This window comes from Pavona decussata, unplaced genomic scaffold (genome assembly GCF_977016875.1).
Source record: "Pavona decussata unplaced genomic scaffold, jaPavDecu1.1 SCAFFOLD_262, whole genome shotgun sequence".
Lineage (NCBI taxonomy): Eukaryota > Metazoa > Cnidaria > Anthozoa > Scleractinia > Agariciidae > Pavona > Pavona decussata.
Window position 1 is genome coordinate 1,074,289 of NW_028145665.1, and position 26,102 is coordinate 1,100,390.

Consider the following 26,102-nt stretch of genomic DNA (forward strand, 5'->3'; position numbering starts at 1 on the left):
GACTTAGTAAGAACGTGGTTTTGTTAAACATCGTCTAAACTGTCTTTTAATAACCGACCCATAGTGTCGGCATGTAAGACCACCGATGGACAAAGTAACAACGGCACCGACGGAAATTATAGTTTAAACGGCTTGTAGTTCAGTGGTCATACCTAAGCATTTGATCCTCAGAACAGTACCACGGTACAGTGCAGTTGATTAGTTTTAAGTTAAATGGTGACACTTCACACTCTAAAAATAGTTATCTCTAACAATGCAATAAACACTTCAACAGGAAAGTACCATTCAAAAGCTTTCATTTAAAAAGTATTACCACACGGACTTTTGAGCTATATCTTACAACAACGTAATAAACATTTGAAATGGACATTCATCGGGAAAAAAAAGTTTATTCAAAATCAAGAGTTTTTAGATCTGTTAATTTAAAGGTAATGTTTGGTTTTATTTTTTGAAATACCGATTTCGCGCAGTTCACATACTTCGTCAGCAATCTTTAACTAGATATTGAAGCGCGCGTTACATGCAGAAATGGGAAGGAGCTATCCCTTTGGTTAGTGCGTGTTGTGGTTGTTGAAGGATTTCATCCCCGAAATTGTAAGTTGCAACAAAATCATACGACTTGAGGTTTGGGATTAGCAAGTTCAAAATACTATGATTGATTGATTAAAATGATTGACTTGCTGTTTGATTGACAGGCTTTGGTCGAGGCGTTGGAAAACCACAAACCTGTGTACCAGAATTTCCTTTCATCATCAGAGTCTTTGATTGGTGTGTGTCACGAGCTGTCAATCAACAATGATATTGTCATGGTGAGCAGTGGAACTGAGGAAGTTAAGAGACGCTGGGAAGCGTTCACTGCTAAAGTGCTTGGTAAAGAGAAGGAACTGAAGAATTCCAACAAGACGTTAGCGCTGGTATGTAAAACAGCTGTGTAATAAAAATTAACTACAAGTTTAGAGTCTTATATCAGCGGATACTGTATAGACAGTCGTTGGGTATGATGGGCTATAGGATGTTCTGGTTAGCTCCCCGTTACCAAACCCCTAGTTCATATCACGCAGAAGAGATTCGCCCTTACTTTTTTCGACATACATTGGTTCTAAATATTCTTTGCAGCTAAGAATGTGGATTCAGATTGGTCACAGTACTTTGATTAAGAGTTTGTGAAAGAGGGCTGGTGGCTTTCATAAGCCGGGTAAAATAATTGATTTTGACTATTATATAATGCTCACCAGGCCAAATCATGTGGGCAGACCATCATTTTTCCATTGCAAGCACAGCCATCAATGAACCCGTAGAAAAGTAAAAAACAACCAAGCAACTATAGGTGTTTTCGAAGCAAGGTAGAATACAAAGGAGGCGCTTCGCCGCTTGGCACTCGAAGATCACGTGATTCCTCTTTCTTGCGCAAAGTGCAGAGGCAAACTGGTAAACGCATAACCAAGGCGAGCAACATTTGATACAAGGAAACCTTCTTCAACTACACACTACATCCTCTGCTTGGTTGCGTTTTCTTAGCATTTCTATTTTCGTTGATTTTTTCCAGGTACAAGAAGTCATGCAGCCGATGCAGCAGGTGATGTCAGAAGCGGAAAGCATTCTGGCCACGGAGCCCAAGGTCGGCTTCAACATTGGACAGGCAAAGGAGGAACTCATCAAAGTCAACGTATGTAAACGCGAACATTTTGCACGGTAACAATCCTGCTGTTACGTTAACAAAGAATTTTGAACCATGGATTAAACATTTTCATTTTTCCTTGCAAACAGAAAATAATTGACGTGTTAGAAAAGACGGAAATCAAGCTGTTGCGATTGTCCAAGCAGGTCACAAACAACGAGTATATCATCACCATCATTAAAGACAACCAGGTCATGCAGGTTAGAACGCAACTCTTTTTTTCAGCTTTTGAATGGATCGGAGGCAGCGTGACCGAACGGTTAGGTCGCTGATTTCGCCACGTTGACGGTTGTAAGTAGCTAGCTTGTCTTCCTCCCGCCAGTTGCGGTATGTTAACTAAGTTATATTCTATTTCAAATACTTGTATGTGCCCGGTTTGTTTCATTATGCCTGAAAAGCCTCTCATAGCGAGGGGATAATTAATGGTGCTGTGATTTCTCCACGCACATAACCCCTTTGTAAGTGCTAATCCTTTCAGTGGTTTAACGGCGTAGTGTCGTCCGGCAGGTGCGTTTGAAAGAGAGGAAGGTCAAGCTTGAGAAGTACATTCGGACCGTGGAGGTGTTCCAGGGAGCTGGGACGGAGATTGAAGTGAAGGTGATGGCTATCATGAGTTATGTGTCTGTTGAGATCATTGTTACAGACTTGGAGAACATCCAGGACCAACTGCAACACGTACAGGTGTGTATTTGAAACGTATTAAATCAATCTTTGGTTACGTATGCCTCGTAGTATGTACAAGCATGTATCCGCCATTGCCCAGTGGATCTGTCTCTAAAATGACGACCGCCAAATTGAAAACTTCAGCGGCTTAAAAAAACAAACCGGCACTTAAATTGTAGGCGTGCCCGTTCTGAATTTTGTAGCCGCCACACTTAAGAAAAGGGTTCAATAATCCCAACTTAAAAAAAGGAAAGTTGCTGAAAAAAACAAACAAACAAGCAAACAAAAAAATTTCACTTAATAGTTCTTTTTACTGCTCATTGATGACAAATCGTTTTTTCTTGACTTTTGAACATGTTTCCAATCCCTGTTTTCCTTTACTTGTGGACGTAAGGCAAAATGTAGAAAACGAAAATGAATTCTTGTATTCTGGTAGCATGAATAGAAAAACGTTCGGAAGATTTCGATTCGTGTGCCACCATATATTCCCATTACGCCTGGAACAGGTTAAAATATAGAGGCGCTAACATAAAACGTGTTTGATTTTGTTTTTTAAGAATCTTGAGGAGGAAGTTGTAATTCATAGACGAAAGATCGACACAATGGAAGAAACTGGTGAATGGATCATCAAGGAAAATGGCGGCAATCCCGAAGTCATCAGCGAAGTTCACTCGAACGTCAACCGAGCAAAGTCGACGATAAACGAAGTGACAGTCAAGCTTAACGACCGTCGTCGAAGATTGGAAACTGCTTTGACAGAAAAACAGCGAGTGTTTGACACCTTTGAGGACTTCGGTAAAAGAGTGGTGAAACTAGACAAGTCGCTGACGCGTGCTAAACCAGTTTCAGCCGAGTTTATTGTCATCAAAGATCAGAGAGTTTCTCACGAGGTTAGCTAATGTTGTAACATTTTTTAATCACTCAAATTCATGTTGGTTTACCAATCAGTTAGTTCGGTTGCTCAGTAATTTGATAAATATAAGTATTTAATATTTTTGTGAGCGGTTTGGTGTCATATCCTTGAAAGCTAACAAGAGAGTAACCAGACCTCGTTAGTCAAAGCATTAAAAACATGTCATCGCGTGAAGTTTGGAAATTCTGTGTATTCCAAGTCACGTTCCATTCTGTTTTTATCCCTTTTGGTTGAAAAATAGCACGTTTACACTGAGATGGGTGAAGCACGCAACGTGAGTTTTAGGAACCGTCGCAAACAAAAACAAAACAACAACAACAACAGCAAAAAACACAACACACATACACAAAACAACAACAACAACAACAACAACAACAAAAAAACAAAAAAACGTAAAGCAGACATGTTTTAACGTTCAATAGTCGATAATAAATCTCTGTTTCTCACACGCGATGGCTGCATTTTATATATATTAATTGTTTGAATTAGGACATGATATATCTTTTCAAACGTTTCTTGTTATAACCTACGTAAAAGAATAACATGTCTCACTGTTGGTTTATCTGTATTACCTTTGAACTTCCTTGATGAAGTAGTATGATTCATTACAGCTGATTTTATTTCAATTCTATTCTGTTTAGATCGTTGTCCGCGAGGTTGGTCGTTTGCGCCCGATATCCGAATACCTTTTCCCAGCAGCCGCACGCATAGTTGCTGAAAGTGAACCCGCCCCGGAGAAGGAAGTCTTTGAGAACCGTGTTCTGGCAACACGCACCTTGTGGGAGGGCGTCCGGCACAGAAGCGACAACAGACATGTTGTTATCGAGCGCGTGTTTCCTTTAGCGCAGAACTATGATGACGCGTTCCGCGTGTTGAGCGTGTGGCTCAGAGACACTGAACAGAAGGTCATTAACTTGGCCCCAGTCCCTTGTGACACAGTCAACTTAGGCGTTCAGCACAAGACTCTAACAGTGAGTATCCATGTTGATGGACAGGAGTGCATGTTATGTTTAAAACACGAGTAGCAGTGTTTTATCGGGATTGAAAACCACGAGGGGCAGCCGAGTGACTTTAGACCCGATAAAACACGTTTTTTGAACGGCTTCAGAAACATTCCTGAAAAGCGTGAGAAAGAGAACTCATAATAATAATGTTTTTGTGAACGTTGGAAATTAGCATACGAGAAAAACATTAAACACCGCATACTAAAAAAGGGAGGAGGTTTTAACGGGTCTTAAAACCACTACACGTGATGTTTTATCGACCATTTGATAGGTCAATGGGCTTATGAATTATTAAGGGTTTTTGAAATATCGGGGAAAATTTGTTTATATAGACATGTTTAGTAACGGATGAAGCTTGAACAAGGTAAACACAAAGACCGCAGTGATTCGATAGGTCATAAAAAAAAAAAAAATAGAAAACTTTCTGCATTTCTTTGCCAAGAAATGGTATAGAATCACGAGCTATTTTAGAGCAGTTTTTAGTTAAGTGTCGGTAAACCAAAATCAAGGTAATTACTCTGACCAATCACAGCGGACACAAACAGCGCAACGAACCAATCAAAATTCGAAGGAAATACATAACTGTTACCAAACGCGAAAAAGGCGTCCGAGCAAGGCACAATTGGTAGTAGTTTTGAAAGTGGCGGGAGTTTTGCAGACCAATCACAGAGCACTCAATTGAAACCCGCTCTAATAACCGCTGTTTCAGGCCACATCTTCCAAGCTTTCACGACAGTTTTCGCGAGGATTATGGGCTTATTATTCGGAACCAAGGAAAGAAAATAGGCGCTAGTCAACCTGTTTGTTTCAAAAAGAAGCCAGAGATTTGAAAGAGTTTCTTCGAGCGAAGACTCCTCGCCATTAACATTTCTGAGATATATCTAACTTATTATGCCTGTAGTTTCTTCGGAAGCTTCATAAATCATAGATACGTCATTTATTGGCGTTGCTTTTGCAGTAATTCTAGAAATAATATGGGTGACAAAAATGTAAACTTAAACATTTCGTTTGTTGTTCTGTCTTGCATAGGCTCTCCATGAAGACATTGCTAACCACGCACCAGTGTTCGAGTATTTCATGTCAGCAGCAACAGCTCTCAACAACGCTTGCAGTGCATCAAACATCACAGATGGCTTGGAACCCCTCAAAATGCTCAATCAAGAAGTGACCAATCGCTGGCAGGTCATGTCAGCTGTTGTGAATCACAAGAAAGAGGTGATTGACAGCACTCAAAAGCAAATGCGACTGTACGAAGAAGCCGTGAAAAAGCTTACGGACTTGTTGAAGCGCACAGAAGCCACTGTGGCTGCCCAGATTGCACCAGGGACAGATGTGAACAAAGCGAAAGCCAACAGAGACACTTTGAAGGTGCGTGTGAATTGTGAAAGAAGATTTTTGCCCTTCGGAAACAATTGGTTTCAATACATTAAGTTTTTTTCTGTCGGAGGAACGACCGATACCTTCGTAAAACGTAATCGGAAATTGTAGCTTCGTTCTCGTCCAACCAGTATTAAACACGCAACTCTCAGTCTTATTTAGTGAAACCCCTGCGTGAGAACTCAGTCAATTATTAGAGCCAGAAGCCGGACGGGGGGGGAGGGGGGGGGGGAGGGCGCTTGCGTGACCGCAATGGAATAATTGGTGTTTGTAAAAGTTTGTGAAAGCCCATTCTCTCAGACATGTTGGGCATGACTTAAATTTTGGAGTGGAACTCTTTAGGGAGAGTTGAAAGAAGGCAAAGATTGTAATTGCATTTGAACAGCAGGAAAGAAAGCGTAAACTTCAAAAGCCTTTTCAGCTCCACATTTGCGCCCAAGATTTAGTGATGATTCATGCCCATGTTATTTTTTCAGACGCTGCTGTCTGTTCTGGAGAATGCAAAGGAGGAGCTGATGGATCTGAACAGGACAGGAGACACGTTAGTACATGACGTAGATCATCAGCTGGTGAACTCAGCGCCGATACAGGATCAGCTCGCCAAACTTAATGCCACGTACAAAGAAGTACTTGATCGACTGGAGCAAGAGCAGATCAAACTTGACGCGGTAGGAGTGTGTCTGTCTCTTAGCTGTTTCTTTAGCTTCTGTAACTTTCTTAAAGACGTCATTTGAATGACCAGTGGTGCGTTTCTCGAAACCCTGGTCCCTAGAATTATTTTTCAAGCCCATCACATGTGATGGTTGTAGTTTTTCGTGTAAACTAGCCCGATGTGTTTCTCAATCATGTAAAATTTTTTAACGTTTTTGCTTTCAATTTTTTTTTTTTCCGGAAATTAACATTTTTCTCGTAAAATAGTTTTTCGAAGCCGACATGTGTTTGGGAATTTTGAGCAACACACGCCGAGGGCCTTTTCCTCGAAAGCCCAGATAACTCACTGGTCAGATTAGTAGTTTTGTCAAATCTGTTTTTTGATAGTTTGTCGTAATTTTTTAATCCAATTTGCCCAAAATGGTTCTTACAATTATTAGGTTTTAATTAAAATTTAGCTTTCAAAATCAATGAATAGTCAATTTCTTTTGAGGACGCTTGTACACAAAATGAATTTTAGTTTACAGGCCCAGTAAGTATCGGGACTTCAAAGAAACGGGTCGAGAGCTGTCACTGGCAGACGGTGCTGCTCAATTTTACCGTACTTGGATGCGAGTAAAAGGGAAGTTACTTTAGTGTGTGGCCTTCTCCCTCCCTCCTCAAAGGTTAATAGGAACCTTAAGCATTGACGACGGCGACGGCATCGAGAACGTCTGAAAAGAATAGTTTTCAACTATAAGGAGAACTCGGCACGTGCGTTTTACACTTTGGAACGTTCTGTTCCGTCCCACGATACGATATAATTTGGTAACTTTATTTAGACACGGTAATTCCATCGGCTTGCGGGAAACGGCAACGTGAAATGACCAAATCCAAAGTCTTACAGAGAAGGAGCACACGACGGTGAATTTTTCGTTCTCTATCTTAACTTAAACGCCATTCCTGCCTTTTGAGTTCCAGGATAGTTCGGCTACCGACATTCTCCAAGTTGAACGACGTGAAATAATTGCGAAGGATTTCAAGAAACGTAGACTCGTATTTCAAGTGACGTTTTTTGTTGGCGTTGCTTTCTTCGTGGTTGGTTAGGTCTGGAAACTTTGTAGAGTATTTCGAGTCATGAATAACAGTGATAAACCTCTCTGCTTACTCACTGGCTTTCTGGATTCCAGATGATCGCAAACGCAGAAGAGTTCCAGGATGCTGTATTTGAATTTGAATCATGGCTGCCTTCAGTAACGAGTGCTGTTCAACAGTTTGAGCCAGTTGCCTCGGAGCCTGTTGAAATCAAGAAACAGCTAACAGAAGCAGAAGTAAGTCACTTATTTATCGGTTTTTTATAGAGAGTAGAAATGACGAATGCGCTAAGCATATGGAAGTGAATTATATGAAATTCGTATATTTTGAACTGCGGAGGCAATGAGTGGCCTTCGCAGTTATTTACGCAACTTTAGCAGATGCGAAAAACAAATTTTGAATGGGAAGTCTTGAACGGGATTCAAACCCATGACCTCTGCGATACCGGTGTAGTGCTTTACCAACTGAGCTATCAAGCCAACTGGGAGCTGGTCATTTTGTGAATTCACAATAAACCCGTAGAGGTGAAGTCGTGGAAATGAAGTATATGTCCTTAGCATAGGCGTGCAGAAGGCGAAATGTGGTACACTAGTTATATTAAGTGGTTTAGTCTAAGCACCAGTTATGAGCTGATTTCTCGAGTTTCAAATCTTGATGGTATAATTGGACTGGACAATTAAATGCTTATGCTGTTTCTTTTCAACTCTTCCTATGTAAATTTTCATCGTCGAGCACTCGTGTTGCCGAGCTGTTATCTTCATCTATTAATGAGCATTTCAATAGGACCAAGCTTATCGTAAATAAAATGTCGTTGCAGGACTTACATGCAGTACTGGAGAAAAACAAGCCGCTGCTGCTGTCCGCCGAAGACTGCGGTCGCAGGTTGGTTGAAGGATGTGGGGAGGAGCTGGTAGCCACTCGGCTGGATCCGTTGCAGCAGGCGTTTGAGATCCTGTTTGCTGCTGTGGTGGAGCGGGAAGGACAGCTTCAGATGAAACTTGTGCAGACCCAGTCGCTAGACACTTCACTTTCTGACTTCCTACGCTGGCTGATGGAGATGGAGCGGACGCTAAGCCGGCAAGATCCCATTGCATTGGAACCTGTCAAAGTTAACAGACAGAAAAATGACCAAGAGGTCAGTTGCGATTGATTGTCACATGTAGTATAATTACCTCCACGCTGTTTGTTTGGCCGTTTCTATTTAATCATAGTTATCCTTTTCGTTAGCTATGAACTGATGTGTGATTCGATTTGATTTGTTACAAGTTCAACGCTAGGATTTTGAGAAAGCCTACAGGGTGTGTGCTAGGAATTGATATTAGAACCACATTTCACTTCTGAGGTCTGGCTGCTGATGGGATGCGGGATCGGAGATTTCCAACAGGAGTGTTTAAAATCATTGAGGGCGTCTTTTATGAATAAAATTGTTGACAGAGTGCTTATTTTTGGCAGGTTTTGTGTAAAGAGGTAGCAAGCCAACAACCAGTGATTCAACAAGTTGAAAGCGAAGGTCACAAAATGCTTGAATCCATGCCTTACGGGCCTGATCGTGATGTGCTGAAGTTTAAGTTAGCAGACATTATCCGGCGCGTTTCTACCGTCACCGAGAAAAGCACCGAGCGAAAAGACACTCTGGACTCGATCCAGCCCCTAGCAGAGCAGTACCACGATGCCTTGCATGCGTTCTTGCCTTATTTGGATGGCGCTGAGGAAAAAATGGAGTCGCTGAAAAAAGTGCCACGTGACGAACAGAGCGCTGCTCAGCACAAAACTGAGTCCCAGGTAATACGCGGACGTTGTGTTGTGTTGTTAAACATGGCGGATTTACTTGTAAACAGCTTGGTTAAGATATGGAGTTAATGAAGCTGATATCGCATCATGTCTGAAAAGCAGCACGTCTAATAATAAAGTTATTCAGTCTATGTGGGCAATATTTGAAACTATTTTTTCTTGCTATACACATGCAATATGATTGGTGGAGTTCGCTTTCTTTTTACTAAAGTAGTGACTCGAGAGGAGTACTGGGGCGGAAGGCTGGATGTTTTAAAAGGTTTAGGGTGGATGTGTGTATACAAGTGTCTTAAGTCCTGGCATTAGGATTCGTTATTCTTCACAAGCTATAGGCCTTTTTCATAAATGGCGGCCAATTTATTGTTCTTTTCAATATATTTTAATTAGCCCTACTAACCTCATTAACCTAATACTATTGAATTTTGGACATGCTAACGAGGCTAGGAAGGCTAATTTTCATGAAAACAAAAGAATTATTTATCGGCCGCCATTTATGAAAAAGGTCTATCCCCAATACACAGAATACCTTTGGTGCATCATCAAACGGACGCATGTTACTGAGACGCAGATTTTGAAGGAACCGCTTTGGGGCAGCCTCAAGTGAGACCAACTCGTTTTGGTTGGGCAAACGGTGATAAATATGAGCCAGCTCGCATGCGTGTTTGTGCTTGAACAAGTACATACAAGTAGTGACGGTCTTGTTTTAGAGTTTTGGGCAGTTGACTGCAGATAAATTCTTGGTATCATTATTTCTCATTTCTTTTCCACAACTGTATTTTAGGCGTTCGTAGAAGGAGTGGAAGGTCACAGAGGAGTTCATCAACTAGTCAACATGGCTTCAAAAGCCTTGATTGACTTCTGCCAGGAGAACTCTCTCAGCGTAGACACCTCGCACATCTTAGATGAAGTCCAAGATGTCAATGTACGCTATGATCGGCTGTGCAGAGTAAACTTTGATATGGAGAAGCAGAACCGAGTGGCAGAACAGAGCATGGGGCTATACCAGAAGGCTTTGGAGCCCGCACAGCAGACGTTTGTTGAGGTTGAGAGCTATCTGGAGTCTGAGCCCGCGATCGGGTTGGATGCGGAGAAAGGCAAAGAAGAATTAAGCAGAGTTGAGGTATGTGGAAGTTTTATATTTGGTAACGTGGTAAGTCGATGGAGCAAAGCAGTATCTGTAGTTTGTCTTACGTGATTTGCTCGATGAAATTTGATTGTAAATGGCGTTTAGAATGTTGAGTTTGGTAGCATAGTAAAGTTTATTTTACGGATGCCTCTAAATCCCTTGGGTTTTATAGAAGGTTCGAGTTCTTCCGAGTGTGTAAGGTTCTGTTGTGTAACACAGCTGTCTGTGTATGTGTACATAAATTTTGTTCCTTTTCTTAGCGTTGGAAAAGCGAGTGGAAACCATTACCGTAAATTTGGACTAATCTACACCATGTCCAAGACGTAACTTTCAAAATAATTATTTATTTTACAGACGTTAAAGTGCTCTTACCAAAAGAACCAGAATTTAGTTATGTTACTTTAAAAGGGAAATTGTGAAAGCGGTATTGACTATCACCGAGATAACTCAGAACCTTTCCGTGAATTACAGGAACTAATCGGCACTCTTGAAGAACAGAAAGCTGACCTTGAGGTGGTAGAAATGTCGGGCCCTCCTCGAGTTGAACAGGCTGCAGACTTGGCTGAGGAAGTGGCCACCGTGTCTCAGAAATATGACTTGAATGTTAATAAGCTGAAGCGACAGAAGGTGAGGAACTGTCGGCTTGAGTACAGCAATCTTTTGGTTTCCTTTTATTCGAATGAGACGGCGGATTAGTGACATAGGCAATTCTACAATGAACACGTAACGCTTCGTTTTTTCGCTCGCTTTCTCAGGCGCCATCCACAAGCATAGTTACGTGTCTTGATTTGAAAAACTACTTTTTGTCGCCTTTTCTGTTGACGGTGGAAACAACAAAGAGGTCTTTATGTGGTGTTTGGAAAAGACAACAATTTGTCGCGCCAGACTACTTACCCCTTAACAAGACTGTCGGTAGTTTTCACTTTGGTTAGCGTTTTCGAAGACAGTGTTCTGATGCAAACATTTTTTTTGTTATCGCGTGTGTTCATGAGGCCTTTTTAAGAGTCCATTTTATAACAAGAAGGAACTTAAGAAATCAAGAGAGCGGGAAAAAAATTCCTTGGCGCTTAAGGTTAGAGGGTAGTAGTGTTCCTTAAGCTTATTCGTTGTCGTAATCGTTTAGGATTCAACTGGGGTAGAAACTAAAACGTAGAATACTTCGCGATTTTAAAAGAAATCGCTTAGTTTCTGTTGTAAAATAGGCTGTACGAGAGACTTTGACGAGATTGTGTTTTTTTAGGGAGTAAGTGACACAAAGCTGGTATTGCATTGTTATATTGAATCGAAAGTTGTTAAAAATATAACTTCTTTTTTTGTGTGAGCAACGCAGACGTCTCGACCGGCCTCGAGATTCATTTTCAGACCATGGATGTTAGCAATGACGTTGGAATGTTTATGTCAGCTTAAAACTTTTCATTAATGTTTTAACGTCGTTTACCAACAATTGATGGCAATCATTACTTTGACGTCAATGTCGGCTACTAAGTATTTACAAATGTTTAATAGGTTCGATTAACAAAGCACGTTGAAAAGGTGATTATGTTTATGGAGATCCATCATGAAGTGGAGGTTTGGCTCGAGCAAATGTCTGAAAAGATCAGTCGGCTATCACCAGTCAGCGAGGACAGCGAGAAGGCGAAATCACAACTGGCCAACACTAAGGTAAGGAAAGTTCAACAATTTGCGCCCCAACAGTAGCTCAAAGATTTCATCTACTGCTGTAAAAGTCAGGACTGTTTAGTACTCTGTACAGAGTAACAATCAGCTCCAAAGGAAAGAACGACTCAATAGCTTTCAACTGAATAATTATTCTTTAGGATTTTATCCACAGACTTAGTGCTTTCAGCATAAATTACCTAAACAACAGGAAATTACTTGAGTATTTTTTTATTGCGTGGTTTCAATGTAGGATTCACCCACCATCTTATATGAAATACCTGTTAGGTACTGTGGTTTATGAGTATTTAAACCGGGTTTACTGTGCGGCTACAAAATCGACTGTGAACACTTAACCAATAGTGACCAATGTTTAAACTATCCTGACAACATCACTACTTAATCAAATGTTTAGGTCACGAGAATTAAGGAACTAATCACCAAAGACGAAATGTTTTCATTTTTGACAAATTCTCCCAACGAATACAATAGAAAACGTAGAGAGAACTGTGAATACAATATACACGTTGACATTGGGGCGCAAGGGATTAAACAAGGAAGTAAATGTAGATTGAAAAATAGAAGACGAGTTATTTCCGTCCAAATAGCCACTTGGTGTTTGTGTCCATATCCTGCGGTTTGAGCTTTGAAAATTTATAGCAAACTATTTGGGACATTTTTTTTCGTGGTTTCTACATTCTCGCGATAAAACGTTTGAAGTCAGTATAATACGGGGCACTGGTCTATTGACTACAATATATAAGGACTTGAAGTGCTTTCAAATATTGTAGTGGGAAGTTCGCAGACACTATATCGAATGGAATACAGTTCATGCGACTTCTTTTCCCATTTGTTTCCTTGGTGTCTGTAAAAAATTCCTCATTTTGGTATTTGTCTTGTTGAGAAAGCAAGGGCACTCTATTTTAGAAGATGCCCTGATAAACAATTTTTTTTTAATAAAATTAACGACACACATGACCATTAAAAACCGTGTACTTGGCGCCTTTACAGAAGCGTGATCTTAATTGACTTTGGTTGAAATGAGTTTAATTGCTGAGAAAAAACCAAACAAAAACAAATCGTGATGTAAGATGTTTTTCCAATACTGTGCTGAAAATATTTGCTCGTCGGACGAGTGTGATTTTGAGTTAATTTGGTAATGCTTCTTTTTTTGATTAACAACCAATAAAATTATTTTGGTTTTACCTTAAAATGGTTAAGGTTTATAGTTTGGTGATAAAAAATTTGAGTCGGCTTTCTCGTACGGTAATTGTTGTGGATTCATGGTTGGTAGCTTAATCGGCAAGCTTTTCGGTGTGGCACTTCTAGCAACATGAGATGCGATTTACAATGTTCTTCAAGGATTATCTTTTATTTTCGTCCACTGTATTTATAGCGATGATTGTGTTCACTTTTGTTTTAGTAGTAGTAGTTTTTAGCATTGGATGAACTAATTTGTATTTTTGGATGATGCTAATGAACCGGTCAAAAGTGACTAATCTCTTCTAGATTCTAGATTTAGATAGTAGAGGTTTACTGCTTTTAATCGTTCGCTCGTTCAGTAATGGAAACGACTACTCAATACTCTTTGTTTTCTCCCAATAATTGACCGGAAATGTTGCAGAGTTTGTTGTAACTTTTATCGTCGTCTTGTAGGATCTAAATGAAGAATTCCAAAGTTATCGCACAAAGCTTGAAGTACTTGAAGAAATCATGCACTACCTCGCCGAAAGAGAAAAGGACGACCCCGCTCTTGTTGCAGAGGTCAGGGACAAGTTTTGCACCGTAGAAGAGCCATTTGAAAAGCTTCACTCAAAAGTGCTGCAGCGACAAGCTCGTCTGCAGAACTTTGTCATTCAGAGTCAAGATTTCCAACTGTCGCTGAGAGAAGCACAAGATCAGTTGAATGAGTATGAAAGAAATATCGCCCAGCTACCGCCCATCAGTGCTATTTACGAGGAAGCTCTTCAGCAGAAGGAAGACCATGAGGTGCGTTTAGTAATTTTGAGTGTTTTGGCCAAAAGCACTTACTTACAACTTCATGAAAATGTTTTCCTCTCCAGTCTTTGTCGTGGTATTATTCTAAGACGATTAAAGTTTGCATGTGTGTGTGAACTGCGCAAAATCATTAAACGTCGCCAATATTTTAAGAAACATGTCTAGTCTAAAACTGGTTGTTTTGATGATATTTTGTGAATGCCATATTTGACCCAGAACAGGTTGAAGGACAGCGCAAAACCTTGACTCGATTTTGTTTTTGTTTCTGTTTTTTTTTAGCACCAAAAGGGAATAGACTCGTTCTTTCCTAGATAGTCTCTTGCTACTTTCTAACTTTCAAAATATTTAAACTAAGACTTGTTTTAATGTTGTTTTTGTCGTTTGCAGAGTCTCCACCTGGACATCTCGTTCAGAGAGGTTGTCTTCAACGAGCTTCTCAAACATGGCCGTGAAGTCTTAGAAAAGGCTGATCCCGGCCCCAACCGTGAAGCTCTTCAAAAAGACCTGGATGACCTTGAGAGCCGCTGGACGGAAGTGTATTACAGCACCGTAGAAAGACAAGAAAAGCTTGAAGAAATCGTACCGCTGGCTCAGAAATACTCAGAATCAACAAGTGACTTCCTGCCGTGGCTAGCAGAAACTGAACAAATGGTTGCAGATTGCCGCCAAACGATTGTTTGTGAAAAGCATTCGTTGACCAGGGAACAGACGTTTGTTAAGGTGGGTCTGGCATAACAATACATGGGTTGGATGCTCAAACCACGGAGCTACGGGTAAACTCGTGGCGTGCTACAGTAGGTCAAGGTTGAAATGTGACCTGTGACCTGTATGCTGCCAGGATGGGCAGTGCCGGAAGCCCCCAGTCTGGTGTACAGTAAAAAGGGTTCGACAGTAGAGACTGGTGGTTGATGAAACACTCCTAAGATAACATGAATCCTTTGTAACTCTTTTTAAGGAGGCAGTAAACTTAAAAGCTATGTTTTTCTTTCGTACATCCTTTCTTCTATTGTATCTCACAGAGGTTTCAATCAATGCAAAAAATGCTATCTGTATCACAGTCTCGTTTTCCATTCATAAAGAAGAACAAGGGGGAAGGGAGGGGCAAATAAATTTTAGAAGGAGGTGAACAAATAATACCCAGTTAGGACCCATCTTATCCTATTAAAAATTGCTCCATGAATGCGAGTCATGGACGTATCGTTCTAAGGTTTAATACCTAAATCTCTTGGCCACTGTTCTTCCCCGAAATGAAAGCGGGCTCGCTATTGCTTTCTGCGGTTCAAAGGAAACCCTCTAATAGTTCTTGCTTCAATTAACAGTACCTACAGCAGTGTGTACAAGAGGATATCGAGGGCCACCGTCCAATCTACCGCTCGCTGGTGGACAGCTCTGATGATCTGCTGGAAAGCTGTCAAGACCTGTCTGTTACTGAAGGCGCGCCACTGATACAGAGTGACGTCAAAGACATGATTGACAGGTGGAGCAAGGTAAATCAGTTTTACCTTGAAAGGCGAAGCCAAGTGTCGGATGCTGAACATGTGGTGAAGAAATACCGGAGCTTGCTTCTGCCTATTGAGAATGAGCTGCACAGAGTAGAACGACGGCTGGAGGAATGCGAATTTGAAGGAGTTAACGCGGAAGTTGGCAAGAAAAAGCTGGAAAGTGTTAAGGTAAAGTTTGGTGGAAAGCGGATGATCTTTGACTTCTCGTAAGTTTGTTCGGCAGTTGTCTTGATGAATTTGTCTTGAAGCAGTGTTTCACTATTTAGTACTTTCACGGATGTAGATTCTGCCACTAAATCAGTCTATCACTAGATGATATCTAGATAACTACATGAGAAAAAAACAACAACAAACAAACAAAAAAACAAACGTCACTGTTATTAGCATTCTGTTATTTATATTATGGATTAGAAAACGATTTTTATGTTTCCATAACTGAGAGAATTAAAACGATCCAATGGCGATCAATGTTTCCACAATTTCTTAGTTCTTCTGTGTCCAAAAAGTTTGATATTTCTTTTACGAAATAGCATTCAAGATAGGTTTCTTTGTTCCGACAGAGTTGCGTTGATTGGTGAAATATCATTTTTGTTTTTTCACCTATCAGGGCGTGCGTAAGGTCGCGCTTATTCCAAAAATATCTTTCAGAACTCCTTGGGCGCATTCAAAGCGAACGCGTTTTTTCTTTTTTCACTTGTTTACTGGTTGATAGTCAAATGTTGCTAAATAGCAGCTGGTATGCAGTGCTGACTATTTTTATTGTTCATTTATATTACAGGCAGTTCAAGAAGAAATCAACAGCTTAGAATCACAGCTGATGTCAGTGAGCGATCAGGTCAAAGAAGAAGACAAGGATTACCTCGACCTCATGCCCATCAAACAGCGTGTGTCTGCGCTCGATCAGCGGTGTAGTTCACTGCGTAAGGAGGCGAATGAGCAAGAGAAGAAACTGGAAAGAATCGTGAACGAGATAACAGCATTCGATACAGCTACAGGAGAGCTGAGAGACTACCTGGGTAATGTGCATGAAAGAATTGATAGCCTGGATCCTATTCACAACGACGCAGAAGTCATTAACAAACAGCTGGCAGAAGTGAAGGTGAGACGGATGACTAAGATCAAATATTTGCTAAATTTACATTTTAAACATCCTGTTTATATTAGAACAGCTTCTATATCACCAAGGGGACTTTAGTGAAACTAGCAATGATTATGAAAGAGAACAAAAGGCGCTAACAGACGTGACAAAATATACCTAAACTAATAGAGAATTAATTGAAGCAATATCAAAAGAATGTTTGTTCAAAACAGATTTTTCTTTAGGGAATATGCAAGGTTCTTTTTTCCTTGCCCTGGAATTTGGCACTCGCGTGATGTAAAATTGCAAAAATAATAGGCCATTTCCGAGTTGCAGTGAACCTCATTATGAAAGCGAAGCTAAGTGCAAAACATTTTCATATGAAAATAAGTTTTGTTTGCATGTGAATGAACTAATTTTCGTAATGAAATCTTTGCACTTAGCCTCGCTTTCATAATGAGGTTCAAAGCAACTCGGAAATGGCCTATTAGCGGAACACGATGTACGACATTTTTCAGATTATTCTAGATGTTTAAAGACAGTGCCTACTAATACTGAAGTATTTTTGTGCGGTTTATAACTATGCGGGAAAAGCAGATCTTAGCAAGGCCTATTGGAATCCAAAACGAAAATTGGGGGTAGCCACGCTTTTGTTCAGAGATAATTAAGCAATAATATCTCTATAAAGTGCCAAAATATAAAGCAATGTATGGGATTTTCTCCTAAATTGAAGCTTAATTATCTCTGAAAAATGCATGGTTACCCCCAATTTTCTTTCAAGATACCAAAAGCTCCGTATAGTTTTAAACTGCGCAAAAATATTCCTGTATTAGCAGGCACCACCCATAGGAAATCCGAGTTTCTCGAGATGCGCAGAACGTATGCGCAGTAACAATAGTAGGCACCGTCCTTAATTAAATGTAAACTATAAATTAAGCTAATAACTGATCGAAGCATGTCTTGTTCCGACATGAAATGTGCTGTCATTTCCTAAAAATTGTACGTTGAAATCCAAACGACACAAGTGTACCTGACTTATTAACTTGTAGAATTCAACCGGTTGTCAAGCCGAACTCTTGAAGTGAATTTTATACAATTACTGTTGCTGTTAACAGGAACTTCAACAGGAAGCAAATTCCCAGCTTGCCGTACTATCAACCGCCGAAGTAGCTGCTGCAACCATTTGCTCTGAGAAGAAGGACGACCTTAAAGCCACCAGTGAAGTAAACAGAGGCCTGAGTGAAGTTCAAACGCCAATGTTGGGCGTGTTAGACAAACTTCGAGCGCGTGAACAGGACCTGAGAAGCGCTTTGGAGCATCTGCAGGCATACAAGTCCCAGCTGGAGCCGGTACAGGAGGTGTTCTCTGCTGTGGAAAGCTCTGTTGAGGCCCAGGCGCCGGTGGACTTGAACAAGGGTGAAGACGAGCTCGGCAAAGTGGATGTAAGTGAATCTGTACACTCAAGCGTAAAGGGTTAGCTCAAGGAAGCTCAGTAGTTCAGATGTCGCGTCCTCTACTTTGAATTTTTGCATCTTTTTCTGCTAAGATCAATGGAACTCGATATGTTGAGCTCATGGAAAGTATGTAGAAGTCTTGTAGAACAATATTTTCACCTATCGACATTGAAAAAGAGTAACATACTTCAGGACTGAAGATGATTTTTCATTCTTGAAAGGACATACGTCCGAACATGTCACCATTTTGCTCGGAGAAAACAAAAATGTAGTCGGACCAGTAGTATTTTTCTTTAATTATGGTGCAAAAGTTCAATTAGGTTATTATATTTATCGGCAAAATGCTAGTCGTTGTATTAAGGGTGCGTTCGATTGACCCTATTCCGGAATAGGAATACATACGACGATGACAAGAAATCCCTCATAAGAGGTTTTAGGAGTTACTGGAGTATGAGACAGCTCTTAAATTATCATGTGTCAGTGAAAGTTTGGAGAAAGGTCTTCCCAAATTACCTAAAAAGAGAAATCTAACAGCTATTCCGCTTAAGGTCAATCGAACGCAACCTAAATCTGTCCAGACACAACGTCCGACCACAGTGAGATTTCATCGGACACGAGCCAATTTTAGTCGGACATTGTCGGATAGCCGACTGTTATTTGCAACTTTGCACTCTTTTTTACTGAGTGGGATATAAAGTGCTTGTTTTAAAGCCACCTTTTTTTTCCTTCGCTAACAGACTATGATCAAAGAAATGGAGGAAAGCAATAAACAAGTTCGTCTCATAAGGAAATCCAGTCAAAAGCTACTCCGGGTCATGGACATTCAATCGGAGCCTGGGACCGAGGTGCAAACGGAAGTGGCCAAAGTCAAGCACAGACAGCGTGACCTCAGTTCCAGTCTCCGGAAGCGCCGATCCAAGGTGGCGAAAAGCCTGCAGATGTATGGAGAGTTCCTGGAGTTGATAGAACAGGTGGATAAATGGCTCCCCGAGGGAGCAGAACATGTCAAGGCATTGGAGCTTGCGGGCGGTGAACCGGAAGAGATTAGGAAGGAGTTGGACAAATTACAGGTTCATTTTCCTCTTTTTCTACTTTTTTCTCTTTTAGCGATGATAGCTGCTTGGCAATTTGCGCGTTGTCCTTTTGTCCCAAGATTTACAAGGCTGAATTTACATCAAGCTGCATAATGGTAGCCTACCAGCAGCGTTTCAGTGATCCAGGGTGTGTACCATTTGAAAGAAAAACGGACCTGAGATCACTGTTGAAAAATTGTGAGCTGTTTGTTAAAACAGCAGTCCATCCGAGATTTTCATTCTACGGTGACGCGTGATTGTCCCTAATAGGGTACTGGAAACGGAAAATATGGAAGATATGGAATTTCCCGACTTTTTTTACCGTTCCGAACGGAAAAAAGAGGATTAGCTCTTGAGGTACCCCGAAAATTCCGGATAGAACTGTGGAAAATTTCATGGTCCGTTTCAATTCAAATCGAAAGTTTCGGATTTGTCTGCAATTAGTAAAGAACGCAGCTGTAATAACATATATGGTAAAAGTTCTGGGCCCAGTTGTTCAAAGCCCGATTAACCTAATCCTGGCTTGACGTGAATTTTGATTCAAATTTAATTATTAATCAATAAACATTTTTCCGAAAGATTGTTGCTCTTCAGTTTTGACTTAACTTTTCTTTACCTTTAGCTCAAAGTCAGCTTTTAAACGAGCGAGATACAAACCTCGGTTAACTTTAAATCGGGGATTAGCGTTAGTCGGCTTTCGAACAACCCGGCCCTGGACTTTAAGAACAGTCAACTAACAACTAATAACTGAGAAATTTTCAACGACAGAATGGTATCTCTCAGTTTACTTTAGCATGAATCGCTTTCAAGAAAACTGGCCTAGGTAGGCATCGACACAAAAAGGGGTCCGACTGGAACAAGATCTTTAAGAGATTGAACATTTACGATAACAGCAGTATCTATTAAAGTAAAGTACACATAGAGTTGTGCATGCATAACTGTTTACATCATTCGTTGACCAAAGGTTTTGTTGTCACCTACAGGATGTGAGAGAGGAAGTGCAACAGAACGTAGCATCACTGGAGAATGCCAAGAGTTTAGCTGATAAAATCAAGGAACTCAGCAGTGAAGATCCATCCATCGACAAGGACCTTGATGAACAGGTCGAAAAAGTTGAGACACCGTTGAATGAGCTGGTCTCTGCTCTAAACGCGCGGCAGTCCGAGCTACAGACTGCACTGCTGCAGAGTCAGGAGCTAAGGGAGTCTGTGGATGAACTTAGTAGCTGGCTGACGGCTGCTGAGAATCTGCTGAACATACAGGGACCCCTGTCTGCCAGGCACAAGGTGATAGTTGATCAACAGGACAAGCTGCAGGTTAGTTACCTTTTAATGCGATCATCTCGTTATTACTACTTAACAGTTTCTGGCTAGGACAAAAGGTCATGCATTTCCTTATCTACCGCTCAACCCTTAAAGCCTCAGTAGTGACCTGCACCTCATTCATTACATCAAACGTACATGCCTTGAAAAAATAAAAAAGGTAATTTCGACCATCGATGAAATGCCTTGATGGTTAACAAATTCTCTCAATAGGCAGCGTAAGAAATAGATGGAGATCGGTTAGGAGAATTTGCACGTTGATAATGGGGCTCCTTCATCTCACTTGTTTGCGGCTTGAAATTTATTTCGGTCGTAGCACGTAGTTGACTCGGGCGTCCTCTGAATTAAATATGCTTCAATCGAAAATTAAACATAGGCGTAGAAAACGCCGATCTTGTTTGACAATTGTTTGCTCTGTTATGGTTGTTTGACGACTGAAGGGAAGATTTCCCAAGTCAGGCTCGTTTTATACTGAGGCTTTCTGTTTAAGATTGTAAAGGAGTAACTGGCTTGAAAACGTCGGAATAAACAGTGAAGCGCAACTATTTTTCACTATTTCTAATGGAGATCATTTTGTTACTGCTTATATAGGACGATTTTTAATGTGACTTTTTTTGCACGATTTTAGAACAGTTGAAACGCGCGGCGTGTTCACATTTCAAGAGAAAAAATGCATCGGAAAGTCGTCGCAGAAGACGTAGTCTCATGACAAACCTAATGCGCTCATTTGTGGTTTAATGTCATGTCCTTATGGCTATTGTCTCTGTAGGTACTTGAAAAAGATTTTGATCAGCACAAGCCAATCCACGAACACGTCCTGCAAAAAGGAGAAGATCTGCTAGAAACCATGAAACCGGGGCGAGAGAAGGACAAATTAGAACAAAGGCTCAAAGACTTGGATACACGATGGAGCGAACTCTCTGATAAGATCAAGGAGCGCAGCGAGAAACTTCAAGAAGTAGAACCTTCTGCCAGCAAATATCTTGACTGCTCGGAACCTTTCACTACCTGGCTTTCTGAATCAGAGGAGCGGTTAAAAGATTGCGAGAAGATCCCGGAAGATGAAGAGAGCGCCGCCCAACAACTTGAGCTATTGGAGGTGGGTTTGCTGGCCGATTTTATTATAGCTCCACAACGTTCTTAGCGTAAACGTCTCAAGTTTGTACGTAAAGGTATATAGCGGTGTTAAAGTGTGGGACACTGCCAGTTGAACGTTAACGTTTCGTTAACTTTTGGGGAACATGCTGCTTAGACATTTTGCCGGTAGAAATTTACATAAAATAGCATGACGTTTCGACGACTATGCTGTTTTATTATCGTTAATTTTCTTGAAGAAATTTACATCTTAAATCTTTTCTTAAATATGATGAAGTAAATTGTATTTATCAAACCTTTCTTGTTTTCTTTTTGTTTTTGTAATTTTATCTGTTTATTTGTGGGCTTCCTGTAAAGTAGCTTTTAGCTAAGTGGAGTGCCACGTAAAATAAAGTTCTTATCTTGTCTTTTTTTTCTGTCCTTATAAAAGCAGATTTTCTGTTTCCTAAAAAAAAAGAAAGACGTTTTATTTTCTACACTGCCAGATTGGCTCCTCTGCAAAGTAAATCAAAGCGACCTCTCTGCGTTAATATGGATAAATGAGCGTGGTGGTCTTTACTCTTGAGCGCATCACTTCGTCATTTACTCGAGCGCTTTCATGAAATCCACCAGAAACCTCGCTAATTTTGACATAATTTAACTTATTCATGTTGTTGTGTACAGACTCTTCAGCACGAGATTCTCCTACACAATCCTGAGCATGATACATTCCAAGACACTTCTACTCACCACACAGACCTGTGTAGCGGCAAGGACGTAACAGCTGACTTGTCCGTGTTGGAGGAAGAGGTGGCTTCTGTAGACAAACGCTGGGAAGAGTTGTGTGCTAAGGTTAGTGACCGCCTGCAGACGCTGGAAAATGTCCAGGAAGAGATCTATCGCTACCAAGTTGTCCTGCGCGTGACAGAGAAAACGCTCACTGAGATCGAGCAGGTTGTGTCTTTTGAGTACGAGTTGGTTTTGCATCCGAAGAAGGCCAAGCAAGATCTTGCTGAGGTTAAGGTGGGTGTATTTTTGAGGTCAGGGTTCAGAGCTGACCAGTTAAAAAGAATATCCATATTGGTAATATTTTTTATGGTTAACTTTTACTGGTAGCCATTTAACCTAAAAAAAAGACATTTTTTTTTGCCTTTTCGCCTGTTTATCCACTTTGTTACTCATTAAAAAAGAAAACCTTCACACAGCGGCAACTAAATAGCCTTTGTTAAGAGGTTCGGTTGTGTGATTACTCACAAAAGTTAAGGTGGGAGAGTTGGTTATAGCCAGTGATTCAACGGTTAGAAAATTGGACGTATTATTTTCTGTGGGATTCGAAATTGCCTTTTTCTTCGAAAATTTGCAGAATTAAAGGTAATTTCTGCTTAAGGCGAAACGAATGAAGGATAAAATGAATAAGGTAATGATTTACTCAAAATATTTTACATTACACTGAAATTAAAGTTGCATTGTTAGTGTGAATTTTTATGGTATAATGGCTCGTATGCCATGGGCGCTAAGCCAATCAAATCCCTGGTATTGCATTATACAATGATTCGATTTTTAATAATGATAAGTATTGGTCCTTCATTTCAGAATTTCATTTCATTTCAGAAATACATCGTTCTCCTGAACAACCGGAGACCTGACCTGAAAGAGCTTGAAAAATACGGAAAGGAGCTCACAGAGAAGACAGGCTCACCTGAATGGCAGGAAAAAGCTGCTGCGGTCCACCTTAAGTTCAATGCACTAGAAACTAAGCTGCACGAGAGAGAAGATCTCATGGACAAAGTTGTTGAGTACATTGTGGTGTACACTACAAGCACAGGACACGTTGAACGCGTCATTCCCAAGGTCAAGGAGGAGATGTCCAATCAAGCACCCATCAGCACCGAGCCAGAGGAGATACAGGAGCAGCTGCAGGAAGCAGAGAAGCTGCAGTCGAGTCTTGTTGATGATCGGTTCTCCCTCGACAGGGCTCAGGAGGCAGCCAATTGGCTGGATGCTAACTGTGATTGTGAACCTGAGCAGGGAGAGAGGTTAAAAGCCAGGGTGCGAGTGGCAAAAGAAGTGCTAGACGAGTTGATAGCTGTCAACAGCGAGCGACTGAATGCCCTAAAAACTGCACTGATGCAGTCCAAGGAGTTTAACTCCGCGTCCAATGATTTTATCATCTGGTTGAACACTGTGGAGGACAGGCTGTCCTCTCAGCCTGCTGTGACGTCAGATACAGACTCCATCCGGGAACTCAAGAAGGATCACGTGGTAAGCTTTGAGAACAGTGTTCAATGGTAAACTCGAATTTATAGCCTTTTCTACCTCGCTTGTTTGACAACATCATGGTGCGGGATCAAGCTCGGAAAAATTACTGCATTTTATAGTTGGAGATTTTAGGTGAATTTTTTCCCCGGCCAAAATTAACTTCCATTCATAGAGCTCAAGATGGTTCGGAAGAGTTTTGAATTTCTTTGGATACCCAAAACTTACTTAGATCTAAGAAATGTGTTTTGAGTTTTTTCCAGTATTTATATGTTAAAATAGTTTCAAAGTTTACGTTCGCTTTTGAGGACGGTACCTCTGTGAACTCTGAATTTTCTTAAAGATGGTGTGCCTCTTTATCAAAAGGTATTTTTGCCCTTTTTTGACTGCGGGAAAAGAAGAACTTAGCAAGGGCTATTTATTGAAATCCAAAAAGAAAACTTGGGGTTACCACGGCTTCTCCAGAAATAATTAAGCTTCAATTTCGAAAAAAATGCCATACATTGCTCTGTATTTTTAAGCTTTTTGGAATTGCTGTTGCTTAATTATCTCTGAAAAATGCGTGTTTATCCCCAATTTTCTTTCTGGATTTTAAAGGGGAAGTATTATGGGGCTTTTGACCTTTTATTGAGGAAATGGTGCGACAACACCTTCAGTTAGTTACCAAATAATTCTGGAACATCAAGAAAAAGAAATCAACTGAATTCTTCAAAGGAAAAACTCGTGACCTGCTCTAGTGCATTTTGGGAACGAAAACGGGAGAACTTGAAAACAATTAGCCCAATGTTTTCAAGTTGCAGTCCATTTAACCCAGTCCATCTGCGGCCAGAGACACTCATCAGTTGTCTTAGTACACTGGGGTGATAATTTACAAAAAATTTGAGCAACACTTTTTTAGATTTCTGTTGATAACAAAACGTTTTGGAGCTTTTGATACATGACCAAATTCCGTGATACTTCCCTTTAATAGTCCTTGCTAAGATCTGCTTCTCCCGTATAGTCGTAAACTGTGTAAAAATACCTCTGCTTTATGAGGCACCGTTATTGTTAAACAGTTGTCCCCTGTAGTTTAAGTTTAATGTTTTATTATTATTATTTTCCTCAGCCTGTCTCTGAAGACGTCCAACAGCATGAGCCTATGCTAATTGCCATTAAAAAGTCAGCGGATGAAGTCCTTCAGTCGGCAGAGCCCGGGAAAGAGCGCGACAGGGTGGAACAGAAAATGGCGCGAATCCAAAGCAGGTGGGACACAGTGCAAAAGAATGCCTCTGACCGCAAATCACTGCTGGAGCAGATTGAGCCTGTGGCGCATGAATATGGGGAAAGCCTACAGAACATTTTGTCTTGGCTCTCTGCCGCTGAAAAGAACACAGCTATCTTGAAGTATGTTCCTTGCGATAGAAAAGGTCCTCAGAAGTACGAAGAACTTCTCAAAGAGATGGAAAGCAAGCTTGATCAGCAGCAGAGCTCTCTCGGCGAGTTAGATCAGCTTGCACGCTCTCTTTTGGAATTCCACCCGGAAGACGCTAATATCGTGAATTCGCAAGTTCAAGACGTGAAAAATCGCTTTGCTGCGCTTGAGAATATTCTGAAGGAGAAGGCGAGCAACTTGGAGAAAATTAAACAGCTCTTGGAAAACTTCACGTACCGAGTTCACGCGGTGGAGGAGTTGGTTGTACAAGGTGAGTGGTGTTAAGGTTAATGTCGACCGTATAGTTACCAAATGTTAAATACATGTTCAAATGGTTGAAAAGAGAAGTAAAAGGAAGAAGAATTGATGCGCAGGAAGATTAACACTCGGAAAGAATGACAGAATCTTATATTAGCATGACCAGATTATTTGGATGTTCCAATAGTTTCTGTGGCGACGGTTTAGTTCCATTAAAAAATGTAAGCTTCCTGAGACTTTGCTAACGATTACCACGTCCACTTAATGAAGGTGACCGGTAATGTATGCCATCACTCCATAATTTACGGGAGAATTTTAGGGGCAGTTTTTATGAACATGGATGACGAACAGGGCTGACCGTAATTTATTTATTTATTCGTATATTCAAGGTATGGTTCTGTGCGCCTACAAAACATCGTTCATGGACGCCGATAAAATTTCCCAGGAACTAGAGATGATAACGGAAATACTGGACGCTTTCGCTGAACAAGAAGAAGAGCTGGAAATGATTCAAAGTGTTGCAATGGATCTGCTTGATATTCTGGAGGACGATGCACCCGACTCCGCGAACATCAGAAACCAAGTAGAAACCTTAAACACGCGATTCCGTGTAACAAGAGATCACTTGGAGAAACGAAAAGCACATTTGGACAAACACAATCAGCATCTCGTGCCCTTCAGGTACTGTATTGAGGCAGTAGATTACATGCAGTCTCTTACGTCTCTCACTAAACACACAAGAG

The 26,102-nt window shown here is 40.8% G+C and overlaps 1 protein-coding gene across 7 annotated transcripts in view; it reads left to right on the top strand.

Annotated features, from left to right (window-relative positions):
• The window catches only part of LOC146456038 (uncharacterized), a 145,564-nt gene that overhangs the window by 76,374 nt on the left and 43,088 nt on the right, over positions 1 to 26,102 (top strand). For all 7 annotated transcript variants that reach the window (XM_085093599.1, XM_085093602.1, XM_085093604.1 and 4 more), the window contains 26 exons: positions 696 to 914; positions 1,547 to 1,666; positions 1,768 to 1,878; positions 2,186 to 2,359; positions 2,899 to 3,231; positions 3,896 to 4,225; positions 5,288 to 5,626; positions 6,112 to 6,303; positions 7,456 to 7,596; positions 8,178 to 8,495; positions 8,813 to 9,142; positions 9,933 to 10,271; positions 10,749 to 10,904; positions 11,784 to 11,939; positions 13,590 to 13,922; positions 14,319 to 14,651; positions 15,251 to 15,601; positions 16,212 to 16,532; positions 17,627 to 17,953; positions 18,703 to 19,035; positions 20,022 to 20,354; positions 21,130 to 21,459; positions 22,119 to 22,457; positions 23,046 to 23,696; positions 24,796 to 25,372; positions 25,749 to 26,040. In XM_085093599.1, coding sequence (XP_084949725.1) covers positions 696 to 914; positions 1,547 to 1,666; positions 1,768 to 1,878; positions 2,186 to 2,359; positions 2,899 to 3,231; positions 3,896 to 4,225; positions 5,288 to 5,626; positions 6,112 to 6,303; positions 7,456 to 7,596; positions 8,178 to 8,495; positions 8,813 to 9,142; positions 9,933 to 10,271; positions 10,749 to 10,904; positions 11,784 to 11,939; positions 13,590 to 13,922; positions 14,319 to 14,651; positions 15,251 to 15,601; positions 16,212 to 16,532; positions 17,627 to 17,953; positions 18,703 to 19,035; positions 20,022 to 20,354; positions 21,130 to 21,459; positions 22,119 to 22,457; positions 23,046 to 23,696; positions 24,796 to 25,372; positions 25,749 to 26,040 — 7,778 coding nt within the window. The remainder of the gene's footprint in view (positions 1 to 695; positions 915 to 1,546; positions 1,667 to 1,767; positions 1,879 to 2,185; positions 2,360 to 2,898; positions 3,232 to 3,895; positions 4,226 to 5,287; positions 5,627 to 6,111; positions 6,304 to 7,455; positions 7,597 to 8,177; positions 8,496 to 8,812; positions 9,143 to 9,932; positions 10,272 to 10,748; positions 10,905 to 11,783; positions 11,940 to 13,589; positions 13,923 to 14,318; positions 14,652 to 15,250; positions 15,602 to 16,211; positions 16,533 to 17,626; positions 17,954 to 18,702; positions 19,036 to 20,021; positions 20,355 to 21,129; positions 21,460 to 22,118; positions 22,458 to 23,045; positions 23,697 to 24,795; positions 25,373 to 25,748; positions 26,041 to 26,102) is intronic.